Genomic DNA, 14019 nt, shown 5'->3' with positions numbered 1-14019 from the left:
CCAGAATGCTTCATATGTATCAAACAGATCGCGTCACGCAGACGAAAATTCCGTCTTCAACTCAACGTAACTAAACGTAAACCTTTATTTTCAGATCTCCTAGTAGAAATAAGTAGCGAACAGGTAGTAAACAGTGCCACAGCAGTTGAAAGTAATTCAGTTGCTCTTAATGATCCCGAGACAATAAGCTTGAAAACGGAAATGATGTTTCAGACGAACGTTCCTCTCCACCTTTAAGCATACATGGGAAGAGTAAGATCGTTTTAGAAACGAATACTGACCCATTACCTGATAGTCATGTCCATGCCGGTAGTGTAGATGAATATGATATTACATCTGATACTGGAGTTGTCGAGGTAACCTACGGTAAACACGCCGAACTTCAAAGAGACGTCGCCATCGCGATCGGACAGTTTACAGCCAACAACTCAGAAATGTTCGTGATGGCGGTCGTTCATGGTAACGCGATCGTCGGTGCTCCGGAGCCAAGCCTTGAAACTAAATCAATCCACTCAGCGGGAGCATCTGCGAATTCACCATCAGGAACTATATAACAATCACAGATGAACATGACTGTGTCTACTCGTAGAGAAAAGCTGGGTCAAGTTTGGACTAAAAATTGTAAGAGAAAACTTTTTGCGGGTATTAATGAAGGGGGACACGGCGAGACTGAAGATGTAACAAGGTCTGACTCAGAAGAGATGTCCCATACCCATCATCAATTGTCTGCAGATAATGGTAAGGGAAGAAAGAAACTACAGAAGCTGGGGATTCTGTAGTCAAGCAAAACCAAAGGGAAATATATGAAAAGAGAGGCGAAGATTAATCTCACTCTCACTCCAAAATTTAAACCTATTACAAGATCAGGAACAACAATTATAGACACGGGAACTAAGAAAACTTCAGTCACAGCCAAAAAAATACATTTATATCTAAACAAAATTATAAAGTTTTCACTTTAAATATCAACAGAGTATAAACTAAGTTCAAACTGTTCTGTCTCCAACGGTTCTTCTACGCGGCTGAAATAGATATAGCATTACTGCAAGAAGTCGAAACTAACGATCTACATGAAATTGCAGCATACAACATCATTCTCAACAGATTTGAAAGTGCAGGTACGGCGATATTAACAAAATACGGTGTTCAAGTGACTGAAATTGGGAGGTTATTAAGCTGTAGGGGAATATCAGCACAACTAGACGGTACGACCCGGCTGGAAGCAGTCGTAGAGAGGCGAGGGGCGAGTTTTTCAAACAGGAAGTCGTGTGTGTTTTACCAACGACATCGAAGAGAGTGGTATTTAGTGACGATTTTATCTCTGCTGTTCGCAAAAAAGACCAAAAGACAAATTTTAACAGCTGCGTGGAACTCAGATACGTGGCTAGAAACTTAAATATGCTTGACACGTGGGAGGCAACAAACTCTGACTCATTAATGTACATCTACGTCACTAGTCATTCAACGAGTAGAATAGACCGAATTTACGTTTCACAAGATTTAATATGTAACGTCACTATGTCAGAAATCTGGGCTGCAAATTTTTCCGACGATTGTGCCTATATTATCAGAATCAGTTTATAGAAGCAAACAAATTTCCGCGGAGAATGATACTGGAAATTAAATGCTAACTTACACAGAGACGAGAAATTAAGAATTTTGGTGCTGGAAACATGGAAGGCCTGCGTCACTAACATAAGGAAGTACTCCAGCAGATGAAATTGGTGGGTGGATCATACGAACCCAAGCTACGGAGATTGCTTAAACAATATGGCTACAACAAAAATGAGTAGGAGAAAAGTACAGAGAAATTTTTCATGTGTCCCCGATAACTGTACCAAAATACAAGAGATATAACCACTAACAGTTTACAGATAAAGCAGATTGAAGCACAGCTAATGTCAGTGCAGAGACAAAAACTAGAGGATCTGAAAATGAGGACCAGAGCTGACAATATTATCCAACAAGAGAATGTGTCGCTTTACAACCTCATTCGAATATTGGATTTTACCACAGTTATTGGTACGTATTGAAAGAAGAGCTAAATAGCCTATTCCACGATGCATGTAATCTCCAACAGCTTCCCACAAACTACCTCGAGGGGCTCTTCGTATTGTTACCCAAACAAACATCCGATAACCTTGATGAACACCGACTACAAAATAATAGCTGCAACAGTAAACACAAGGTTAAGCGACGTAATTAGAAACATGATAGGAGGTTACGAAACATGTGTAGTTCCGGGCCGCAGTGTAAATGATACCCTCAGTGACTACTGTGACATAACAGCCATTACAGATATCTGTAACACAAGGAATTCTGTAATAGCTGTTGATTTTTCGAAAGCTTTCGACCGGATCTCTCACAGTTTTCTACTAAGAGCAATACGGAAATTTGGTATCTGCAACATATGCTCCCAACTTTTCAGAGTCATTTTGCATAGTCCAAAATCGTGGTCAACGGGTAACTAACTGGACCATTCGATATAAAGCAGTGAGTCCGACAAGGTTGCCCCTACCGATGGCACTATGCGTAATTGTGGTCGAATGTCTCCTAAGGAAACTTCACAGTCCACTCCCAGGCTTGTTCTTACTAGGAAAGAACCGTATGTTGAGCATTTGCAGATGATCTGAGCATATTTGTTCGGGCACAAGACCGGCTACCGCACGCAAAATACTATCTGAACGCCTACTGTGCAGCAACAGGTGCCATGAACAACTGTAACAAATCCAAGATAGTTAATTTAGGGAAAGATTTAAAGTTGGAAGAGCAACAATGGTTATCCACGGCAACAGCTATACGAGGTCTATGGCTAGATCTCGTGTCTGACGTACAAAGGACACAGACTACCAACTGGCGGTCCATATTGAACAAATTTAGAGCCAGCATACAGCTATATTTCAAGCGAAGTCTCGATATGATTCAGGAAGCAAGACTTGTGAAATAGTTCATCTTACAGAAAGTGTATTACAAAGCTCCATTTTGCTGGCACCAGCGTCAATAGCCAGAAGTCTACTATCAACGACCGTATATTTCGTATGCGGTGTAAATGTTTTTAAGGTAAACTGCAGCACGCCAACATTACCGTTTGAAGAAGGTGGGACCGAAATAATAGATACTGACGCAAAATTCAAAGCTTTAATAGTAAACAGTGTCCTTAAAAATCAAAATTAAGCCCCACTAGCTTGGCAAGTATACTTCTGAAAGCAGTTCAGCCAGAAGGCCAAGTAACACCCGTCAATACTGGTGAAACACATTCAAAGCTCAGCTTTCTCAGAACCTCCATAGTCGAGAATAGTTACGTAACCCACGAAGACAAATGTTCAATACAAAGAGATGATACCATCATATTAAGAAATCTTTAGTTCTTAACAGAATGCAAACTAAACACCCTCATATCAACTGGCCTGGGGTGTGGAAGAATATTCACAAAAAACATCTTACGTCAGATGTTGGGGCAGAATGGTACAAAATTGACAATGAAATGATTGCAGCGTGCACGAAGATACTCTGTCAATCTTGCAGATTCACCGAATTGTGATAGGTGTAATGAACAGGATACACTTATACATTGGTTTAAATGTAACCACTCACGCGAAATCTGGAATGGACGCAACAGCAACTTACATCAATACTGCGGACGGCACCGCAATAGGTCAGGATACAAGAAGTTGTGACACCAGACCAAAAGCGATACCCTGACCAGAAAAGCAGTACGATAATCTGGCTATCGGGTCAATTCGTACACTACGTGATAACGTCAGAAACACCGAGTTTAACGGAATTTAAGTTTAAACTGACAACATTACAACATGAACTGCGGAACAAACGAAATTATCAAAAGAATTTAGCAAACTACGTAGGAGTTGTATCCGTGAATCTGAGATATTAAGACCAGTGTATAGACTGCTGAATATTCTCCTTTTACTTTGTAATTAAGATTAATCCTTTTACTCATTATGTTACTTGTATTTTAACTGTATCTTATGATATCGAAGTTGGATACAGTTGGTTGAAAGGAAATATGCTACAACGAAAGACGAGAAATACATTTTATTTACTCCTCTAATTTTCTGACAAATAAACAAGAACCTCAGTTTGAATAGATTACAAAAGGTTTGATTTGGGCAAAATATAATTTTTTTTGCATTTATAAAGAAGCATACATTTTGTTTTCAGAAAGAGGAGAGACATGAAGGATTTGAGAAAAAGGAAAAATTATTTTGCAATTTAAGGATGAAGGAATAAGCAACCATCAAAAGGGACTTATGGCTTTTCTTTTTCAGTTCCACGAAACTTTGCTTATCGTTTAATATACAGTTATAAGGAAATTTAATTTAAATAAATAACAAAAAATAAATAAGTTGCGACATGAAACGAAATATTTACATTAGTTAATTTCTTAGGTTTCAAGGAGAATTATTATGTTTTAACAAACAAGATAAAAGGCACAGCACCCAGGCTAAAAATGTAACTAAAGGGCAGCGAATGGAAGGTCTGTGAGGGAGTGAGTGAGAATCTTAAAAAAAAATAGGGTAAGCAGGAGATCCAGTTTCGAATCCCTGTCCGGCACAAAGGTTCAGCTTGCCCCATTCATGTAAATCAATATCCACTGACAGCTAATGTCTTTGATTCCTTTGTATCCTGACACAAGTGTTAACCGCAGCACAAAATTAACGCACAAAATGGGTTGGTTTCCTTTTGAAACTGTCCAAATAAAGCTGAGGTTTTTGTTTTCCTATCTGCTGTTGGTAAGCATCAATAAATACTATAACCGTCCTGCAAATAGCTGCTAGCTGCTAGTTTATTCTTCATGGAAAATTTACCACAATCACACTTGCATGTCCCACCAGCTATTTCATACGCCTTTCATCTACTGTTGCCTAGTACCGTATTACGCAATTATTTGATGTTTTCACATTTGGTTACGTTTTTCGGATGTATTTCATGTGGATAATTTTCCAAAGAAGCTCAGCTATGTGTGAATTCAGCTGCCAATATCTTCACTGTCGAAAATTAAGGAGCAAATTCCTTTGAAAACTTGTGTACATGTAGACTAATTTTGGTTGACAATAGTATGGAATGGAAGTATTTCCCTTTATCCATTTCAATGGAATAAATACAAAACTTTTTAAAACCATTTAAACAACTCTACACTGGAATCAAGTGAAACACAACCAACAAGAACAAACATATTAAAATAACATTTCATTGATTCTGTCAGAGCTAGAAATTTTCCTCTTGTCTTTGTAATATAACATAATATCTAAAAAGCATTTTTGTTTCATCCGCGGTTGAAGCTCTCCCCCAACTCCTCCCCAAACCTCAAACACAGACAGAAGAAGGGTCATTATAATTAACAGATTAAATACTTACCAGAGCTTCAGGCTTGATTCTAAGATCAACAAGTTGCACATTTCCGCTGAAAATTCCAATATTTAGGCTTTCGATGTCGAGATCTTGAATGTATTTGCCAAGATAACGGTTGAGAACTGTCGCCACTACTCCCTCGAACATGGCGGATGTTTGTTGTGATCACAGCTTCTGAAGTCCCATCTCTTGCTCAGTTAGCTATCGCTAACTTCTTGTGCAGTGGGTTTTATCATTTTCAACCTGAAATTCAGTAAGAAAACAAAACTTCATTAGGCAGGTTCAGTATTTATTTTCGTCAATGGTGACACTTGCTCAACTTTGAAATAGTTGTAAATGAGTAGATAAATATACAGGGTGTAACGCGTGTAAGTGCAGATATTTCCGTTGGTAGTTGATTACGATTTACTGAACTTTATATCAGTATTTATGTCATTTCCAGCCTAATAATTATAGCTATTACAAGGTGTATGTTTTTAAATTGGGTAGTAACTCCGAGTGCATTTTTGGGCAGCATGTCAGGTGTTGAAATGTGGACAAGTGGTCGCAAAACGGTTTATCTATACTGACAGGCGTATTCCACTTCGCGGTGCAGGTATGTCCATGTATAAAACATTAGATCGTAAAGTTTGTGACGTGTTTGAGGGAAGACTGTTCGACACAGAAAAAAAAAAAAAAAAAAAAACACTGATGGACATACATATACTATGTGTTCAAAAGTATCCGGACACCCCCAGAAACGTACGTTTTTCACATTAGGTCCATTGTGCTGCCACCTACTGCCAGGTACTCCATATCAGCGACCTCAGTAGTCATGAGACATCGCGAGTGAGCAGAATGGGGCGCTCCGCGGAACTCACGGACTTCGAACGTGGTTAGGTGCCATAGTTAGTTTGATAGTTAGTTAGTTAGTTGGTTGCGTGTTCCATTGATCAATCGCACGGTACGGTAGCCGTTATGATGTGGAACGTGTCAAGTACGTCTGTACGCGAGATTTCCACACTACTAAACATCCCTAGGCCCACTGTTTCCGATGTGATAACGAAGTGGAAACGTGGTGGGACACGTACAGCACAAACTCGTACAGGCCGACCTTGTCTGCTAACTGACAGTGATTGCCGACAGTTGAAGAGGTTCGTAATGTGTAATAGGCAGACATCTATACAGACCATCACACAGGAATTCCAAACTGCATCCACTGTAAGCACTATGACACTTAGGCGGGAGGTGAGAAAACTTGGATTTCATGGTCGAGCGGCAGCTCATAAGCCACATACCACGCCGGTAAATGCCAAACGACGCCTCGCTTTGTGTAAAGAGCGTAAACATTGGACGATTGAACAGTGGAAAAACGTTGTGTGGAGTGACGAATGACGGTACATAATGTGGCGATCCGATGGTTGGGTGTGGGTATGGCGAATGCCCGGTGAACGTTATCTGCAAGCGTGTGTAGTGCCAACAATAAAACTCGGAGGCGTCGGTGTTATGGTGTGGTGGTGTTTTTCATGGATGGGTCTAGCACCCCTTGTTGTTTTGCATGGTACTATCACAGCACAGGCATACATTGATGTTTTAAGCACCTTCTTGGTTCCCACTGTTGAAGAGCAATTCGGGGATGGCGATTGCATCTTTGAACACGATCGAGCACCTGTTCATAATGCACGGCCTGTGGCGGAGTGGTTACACGAAAATAACATCTCTGTAATGGACTAGCCTGCACCGAGTCCTGATCTGAATCCTATAGAACACCTCTGGGATGTTTTGGAACGCCGACTTCGTGCCCGGCCTCGCCGACCGACATCGGTACCTCTCCTCACTGCAGCATTTCGTGAAGAATGAGTTGCCATTCCCCAAGAAACCTTCCAGCACCTGTTTGAATGTATGCCTGCGAGAGTGGAAGCTGTAATGAAGGCTAAGGGTGAGCCAACACCATACTGAATTCTAGCATTACCAATGGAGGGCTCCATGAACTTGGTGTTCCAACATATATAAAAATATTTGCACTTATATCCGTTACACCCTTTATATGAGAAACACAACACAAAATTATATTAACTACGTTAAAATAACGATATCGTGCATAATGTATAGAAATAATTTTTACATCTATTTTTTAGGAAGAGAACAAAAGAATAAGATCAAGCTTAGATACAGTATCTTGGTATTCGTTCTGGAGTGATTTTATGCCTTGCAACTATGTTGCTTTAATCTCAGTTCAATATTTTCCACATTTTCACCGACCAGATACAGCTTTTAATTCAATTCGACGCTACCTTTTGCTCTGCGTATTTTCTTCTTAACTCAAATGCATAAATGATTTATGGTTATTTTTATTTAGGTATCTTCAGCAATATTTTTTAATGATCCTACTAAGAACATTTTAATCTACAGTTATCACCCACTGGATAAATCTAACAACGTCATCCAACCTTGTTCTGTTCAATAAGATGCGCGCAAATACAGACGTTCCATGCCTTTCTGTCAATCCCGTACTGACGTTTGTGCTATGCAAAACGTGACTGAGAATTTGCAGAAGGTTCTTCGTGTCCTCAGTGAATGCAGGCCTCACGTATTTTAGATTGGGTTTTCACATAAAGCAGGTGCATTTGTTGTTCCATCAGTGTGAGACTTTTAGAGTGAGGTGACTGTTTAACTGACGGCTTGTTGCCTGTTTTCGCGATGGTTATTTGTTTTAAACTACTATTTAAAAAAAGGAAGAGCAAGAAGACCGGCCCGAGTGTGTGTGCCAAGGGATTTCAGTAGTATAACAGGTGTGACGTGAAGTCACTTGAGAGCTATGCATCAATTTTTACGTAATTTCAAAGATGTGTCAGTACTGTAATTCTTTTCATTCAGTGATGTCATGTTACACTAATGACTAGTGTTACCTATGAAGCCTATATTGAAAAACTGTATAAAACGTTATATACGCATTTCCTGGGCCGGATACTATGTAGAGGTGGTCAATGTATATCGGCTGGCCCGTCCCACCTTTACGTGACGATTTCCTATTGGCTCCATTCCCCTACAGCATAACATTTGTTTTTGTGCATAAAACAGTTGTTATTTTATGGTTTTTAAATGGATACACATTTTCTTGTAATCTTTTACGGCCTCCAGGTCGCGTCTTTGTCATTCTTCATGGGACTATAACAATTATGATTAAGTCTTAAGTATTGCTGCTGACCAGTGTTGCAACATGGTGGGCTAGTTATCTTCCTGAATGGCTCAAAAATGGTTCAAATGGCTCTAAGCACTATGGGACTTAACACCTGAGGTCATCAGTCCCCTAGACAGAACTACTTATACCTAACTAACCTAAGGACCTCACACAGATCCATGCCTTAGACAGGATTCGAACCTGCGACCGTAGCAGCAGCGCGGTTCCGGACTGAAGCGCCTAGAACCGCTCGGCCACAGCGGCCGGCTCCTGAATGGCGCAGCCGCCTTAATGATTCAACTTCTCATGGTCTCACGGATGAGATATTCGACTCCATATCTATGTTGACGTGTTTTCCTTAACGGTGGCATGTTTTCACATTGTATTTCGATTTGTTCCCTGTTTATTCTTAGTGGTCAGGTAACTTCTACTACGCATTCTGCGTTATTTGTGGCTCTTTATGAATTTTTTTTTCAGAATGATTTGATGATGTATGAATCGAAAGGCGTCCTTAAGAATGGCAGTCACCACAGAGCCTGTGACGTCCTTGTATTTTCATGGTGTCCATTACAACAGTCATACAACTTTCAAATTTCAGTAGTATCTCTAAAATGACCGGAACTAATGAAAAACCGTCAGAAAAAACGTTGCTTAGGAAGTGATAAAACATAAGACCCAAATTTTATGTCACTAGTTTTTCCTTTCGATGGGTTATGATGCCGCTCGTTACGAGGCCATTATAATCGGAGCAATGGTTCATTTCGATAAAATGCATGGGAAGAAATCTCAACAGTGATCTTGAATAATAGAAAACCGACATGAGTGCTAACAGCACGGCGTTTGAGCATGGCTCCTTACGAATACAACACTGTTTCAGCCTATCTAACAATTGCACTTCATATGGAGTTTGTATAACTAGTACAGAACGACTGCGCGTAATGGAGGATGACGTGAAAACTCTGAAACAAATCGGGATGATTCTCGCAAAATTCGGAGGCTGAAAAGCTAAAGTAATGTCTTTATTGGTTTAACTACGTACTTCTTTGTTCATATCGCATTAGTCTGTCGATGATTACCCGGGAATCCGTTGCCAGTGAGATATAACAAAGATTGGAAGAACAGTCATTTCAGTTACCATGGTGTTCATTTTGGGTGCAAGTGATTATCTTTCACTACTTCAGCCGGCCGGTGTGGCCGAGCGTTTCTAAGCGCTTCAGTTTGGAACCGCGCGATCGCTATGGTCGCAGGTTCGAATCCTGCCTCGGGCATGGATGTGTGTGATGTCCTTAGGTTAGTTAGCTTTAAGTAGTTCAAGGGGACAGATGACCTCAGATGTTAAGTCCCATAGTGCTCAGAGCCATTTCACTACTATGCTTAACATAAATTATTGCTGACACTTACGATTGTGTGTGTGTGTGTGTGTGTGTGTGTGAGAGAGAGAGAGAGAGAGAGAGAGAGAGAGTGGGGGGGGGGGCATTTAGTATTCACTCATCGTAGAGATTTGTTGCCTGTGAACATAGAGAGCTAGTGATAGTATTTATTTTTTGTTTTCCATTTTTACACTGTTATTGTGAAACGTCTGACCTATCTTCTTGCAGTACCTTGCCACAAATAGCTGTCATTTTTTATGACCATCCACTTCATTCTTCATCGTGAACGTTCTCACAGAGTTACCTAAATTTTCACAACACCCTAAGAACCAGATATTCCCTCACTTCTCAGTAGCCACAAATCTCGTGGATGCGGAGACTAACGTGTGCTGCGATCACATTTGGTGCATCGCTTCCAGAATCTGACACACGGAGGCCGTTAATGTTCCCTGAGAGCCGTCAGCACTCGTTCTTACGTCACACTAAATTCCGGGTACCCCGTCCCAGCGAGTCTGAGGTCCCGCCAGACGACACGGAAATCGAAGACGGCCGGTAGGCGGCGCGGCTTCGTCTGCGGACACTGCTGTCGCCGCTGCAACACGCCCCCATCGGGGCCTAGCGGCGCCGACGACTTCCCGCTAAGACCGGAAACGCAGCGGCTCCGTTGTCGGTTGTGACTACTCTGCGCTACAGTATTGATGTCGCGACACATCGTTGTCTTAGTTCTGAATTCGCTACGTCTTACGAGGGATCACGGATTTACTTCACATTTTGTACACGTTTAGTAGTCTATCAGGACAACATAATATGTAAGTAGTAAGGCGTACTGTTTAGCAGATCTCGAGAAAATTACGAGAGAAGTTTTACGCGTCGAATATGTAGCCGGTATGTTGCGGCACGGACGTGGGATGGCGGCGCTCAAGTGGTTAGCGTCCAAGCTATATACTCGCTGGACTGCTGGATCAAGGCACTTTCATTTTTCTTTTGTTTTTTAAATTTATATTTTTTTTAACACTAGTCATATTATTTCATACAGATGACAATTGAAACGTAATGTAATGAAAAAACACGTGTATTTGCATGAAAGTTCCTTGAATTTGAGATGTTATTTGACAGTTTTTTAATTGTACTTCTTACAACAAATGTTATATTTATAACTATCGACAAGTAATCGACAAAACGCATTTTTTTTTCCTCAAAATGTATCCCTGTCGTGATTTGCGATTAAGGTCCACTTCTTGAAGAAGACTATCACAATACAAGAACGCGTCTTTTAATCGACGTTTTGCAACTGCATTATGCATTGAATTTTCGTGACATTAATCATCCGCAGTAGTACCTCCATTTTTTAGTAAAAACATAAATTTTGTAATTTAAAAAAAATACACCATTTGTTCTCAAAAGCACATCCGACGAATATTTGTATATTACCTTATGTTCTGGCATATTGTAACTCATTGTATTATTGAATAAAGTTATTTACTTCTTCATTTATAGATGTTTGACTGGGGCTTTCCAAGTCTGTCCCTTGTACTTGAAACCTGGATAAGCGTCCCCAAGTGGAAAGCAGTTCCAGATGCCTTAACCGACAGCAGGTATAAGGGATCTCGCAAATCACAACAGTCATACATTTTCAGGAAAACTTGATGCGTTTGGGCGTTTACTTGCGGATAGTTATAAAATTTATTGTAATAATTAAAACCAGTAAATAGCGAAATACCACTGGAAATTCAATAAAAGTTCATGGTAATACACGAGCATTTTCATTATATTACTTTTCAAGTGACATATATATGGAGTAACATAACCAGTGTTGAAAAAATATACATTAAAAAATTGAGCGGGACTCAATTCAGTGATTTAGCGATTACCAAGCTTGAACACTAACCACTTAACCACTACCAACTCGTGGATAAAGCAACAACGCACTGGTACATATTCGACGCATACAACTTCTCCTGAAATTTTCTCGAAATTGCCTAATTAGTACACCTTACTACTTGCACACTATGTTATCCTACTGGACTGCAAATATGCAGACACGAAACACGAACATGTAGGGTGGTAATGAAGTTTGTTTTATTTAAAAAGCTTTAAGATTTTTCACATAAGAAATTCGTAGGCATTGCTTTTCAGCTCGCCTTCGTGCATAACTGACAGAGTCATACGAGGAAGAAAATAAATTAAAAAAACCACTAACGATAGTACATGAAGCGATGGAACATGTTAGGGTAAAAGAAATCTAATCAAACGATGTCTTTCATATGGCAGAATTTCTCTCTAGTTTTGCTTAGCAATCATGAAAAATAAAGAGTTACAACATCCAAAAGATGATTATGATAGTATACTACTCACAATCATCTACATCCATACTCCGCAAGCCACCTGACCGTGTGTGGCGGTGGGTACCTTGAGTACCTCTATCGGTTCTCCCTTCTATTCCAGTCTCGTATTGTTCGTGGAAAGAAGGATTGTCGGTATGCCTCTGTGTGGGCTCTAATCTCTCTGATTTTACCCTCATGGTCTCTTCGCGAGATATACGTAGGAGCGAGCAATATACTGCTTGACTCTTCGGTGAAGGTATATTCACGAAACTTCAACAAAAGCCCGTACCGAGCTACAGAGAGTCTCTCCTGCAGAGTCTTCCACTGGAGTTTATCTATCATCTCCGTAGCGCTTTCCCGATTACTAAATGATCCTGTAACGAAGCGCGCAGCTCTCCGTTGGATCTTCTCTATCTCTTCTATCAACCCTATCTGGTACGGATCCCACATTGCTGAGCAGTATTCAAGCAGCGGGCGAACAAGCGTACTGTGACCTACTTCCTTTGTTTTCGGATTGCATTTCCTTAGGATTCTTCCAATGAATCTCAGTCTGGCATCTGCTTTACCGGCGATCAACTTTGTATGATCATTCCATTTTAAATCACTCCTAATGCGTTCTCCCAGATAATTTATGGCATTAACTGCTTCCAGTTGCTGACGTACTATATTGTAGCTAAATGATAAGGGATCTTTCTATCTCTGTATTCGCAGCACATTACACTTGTCTACATTGAGATTCAATTGCCATTTCCCGCACCATGCGTCAATTCGCTGCAGATCCTCCTGCATAACCATGTAACACGTCATAAGAATAACGGTCTTAAAAAGATCATAACCGACATTTACCGGAGACAAATGTCAGGTCTTACCGATGAATGGTTTCAAACAGGATAGGAATAGCTGCTCCCAGTGAATGTACTGGGTGATCAAAAAGTCAGTATAAATTTGGAAACTGAATAAATCACGGAATAATGTACATAGAGAGGTACAAATTGACACACGTGTTTGGAATGACATGGGGTTTTATTAGAACCCAAAAATACAAAAGTTCAAAAAATGTCCGACAGATGGCGCTTCATCTGATCAGAATAGCAATAATTAGCATAACAAAGTAAGACAAAGCAAAGATGATGCTCTTTACAGGAAATGCTCAATATGTCCGCCATCATTCCTCAACAATAGCTGTAGTCGAGGAATAATGTTGCGAACAGCACTATAAAGCATGTCCGGAGTTATGGTGAGGCATTGGCGTCGGATGTTTTCTTTCAGCATCCCTAGAGATGTCGGTCGATCACGATACACTTGCGACTTCAGGTAACCCCAAAGCCAGTAATCGCAAGGACTGAGGTCTGGGGACCTGGGAGGCCGAACATGACGAAAGTGGCAGCTGAGCACACGGTCATCACCAAATGACGCGCGCAAGAGATCTTTCACGCGTCTAGCAATATGGGGTGGAGCGCCATCCTGCATAAACATCGTACGTTCCAGCGGGTGTTTATCAGCCAGGCTGGGGATGATGCGATTCTGTAACATATCGGCGTACCTCTCACCTGTCACGGTAGCAGTTACAAAACCAGAATCACGCATTTCCTCGGAGAGAAAAGGCCCGATAACGTTAGATGTGGTAAATCCAACCCATACCGTGACTTTCTCGTCGTGCAATGGAGTTTCCACGACAGTTCTATGATTTTCGGTAGCCCAAATTCTGCAGTTGTGGGCGTTGACAGACCCTCGGAGCGTGAAATGAGCTTCGTCGGTCCACAACATGTCACTCAACCAATCGTCAGCTTCCGCC

At 40.8% G+C, this 14019-nt stretch overlaps 1 protein-coding gene across 1 annotated transcript in view; it reads right to left on the bottom strand.

Annotated features, from left to right (window-relative positions):
- LOC126248619 (intermembrane lipid transfer protein VPS13A-like) overlaps positions 1–14019 on the bottom strand; it is a 764418-nt gene that overhangs the window by 711354 nt on the left and 39045 nt on the right. Inside the window, exon 2 of the mRNA XM_049949782.1 lies at positions 5377–5613. Coding sequence (XP_049805739.1) covers positions 5377–5517 — 141 coding nt within the window. The 5' untranslated portion in view covers positions 5518–5613. The remainder of the gene's footprint in view (positions 1–5376; positions 5614–14019) is intronic.

Source organism: Schistocerca nitens, chromosome 3 (genome assembly GCF_023898315.1).
Source record: "Schistocerca nitens isolate TAMUIC-IGC-003100 chromosome 3, iqSchNite1.1, whole genome shotgun sequence".
In the NCBI taxonomy this organism is placed as follows: domain Eukaryota; kingdom Metazoa; phylum Arthropoda; class Insecta; order Orthoptera; family Acrididae; genus Schistocerca; species Schistocerca nitens.
This window is presented reverse-complemented; position numbering and strand designations above follow the sequence as displayed.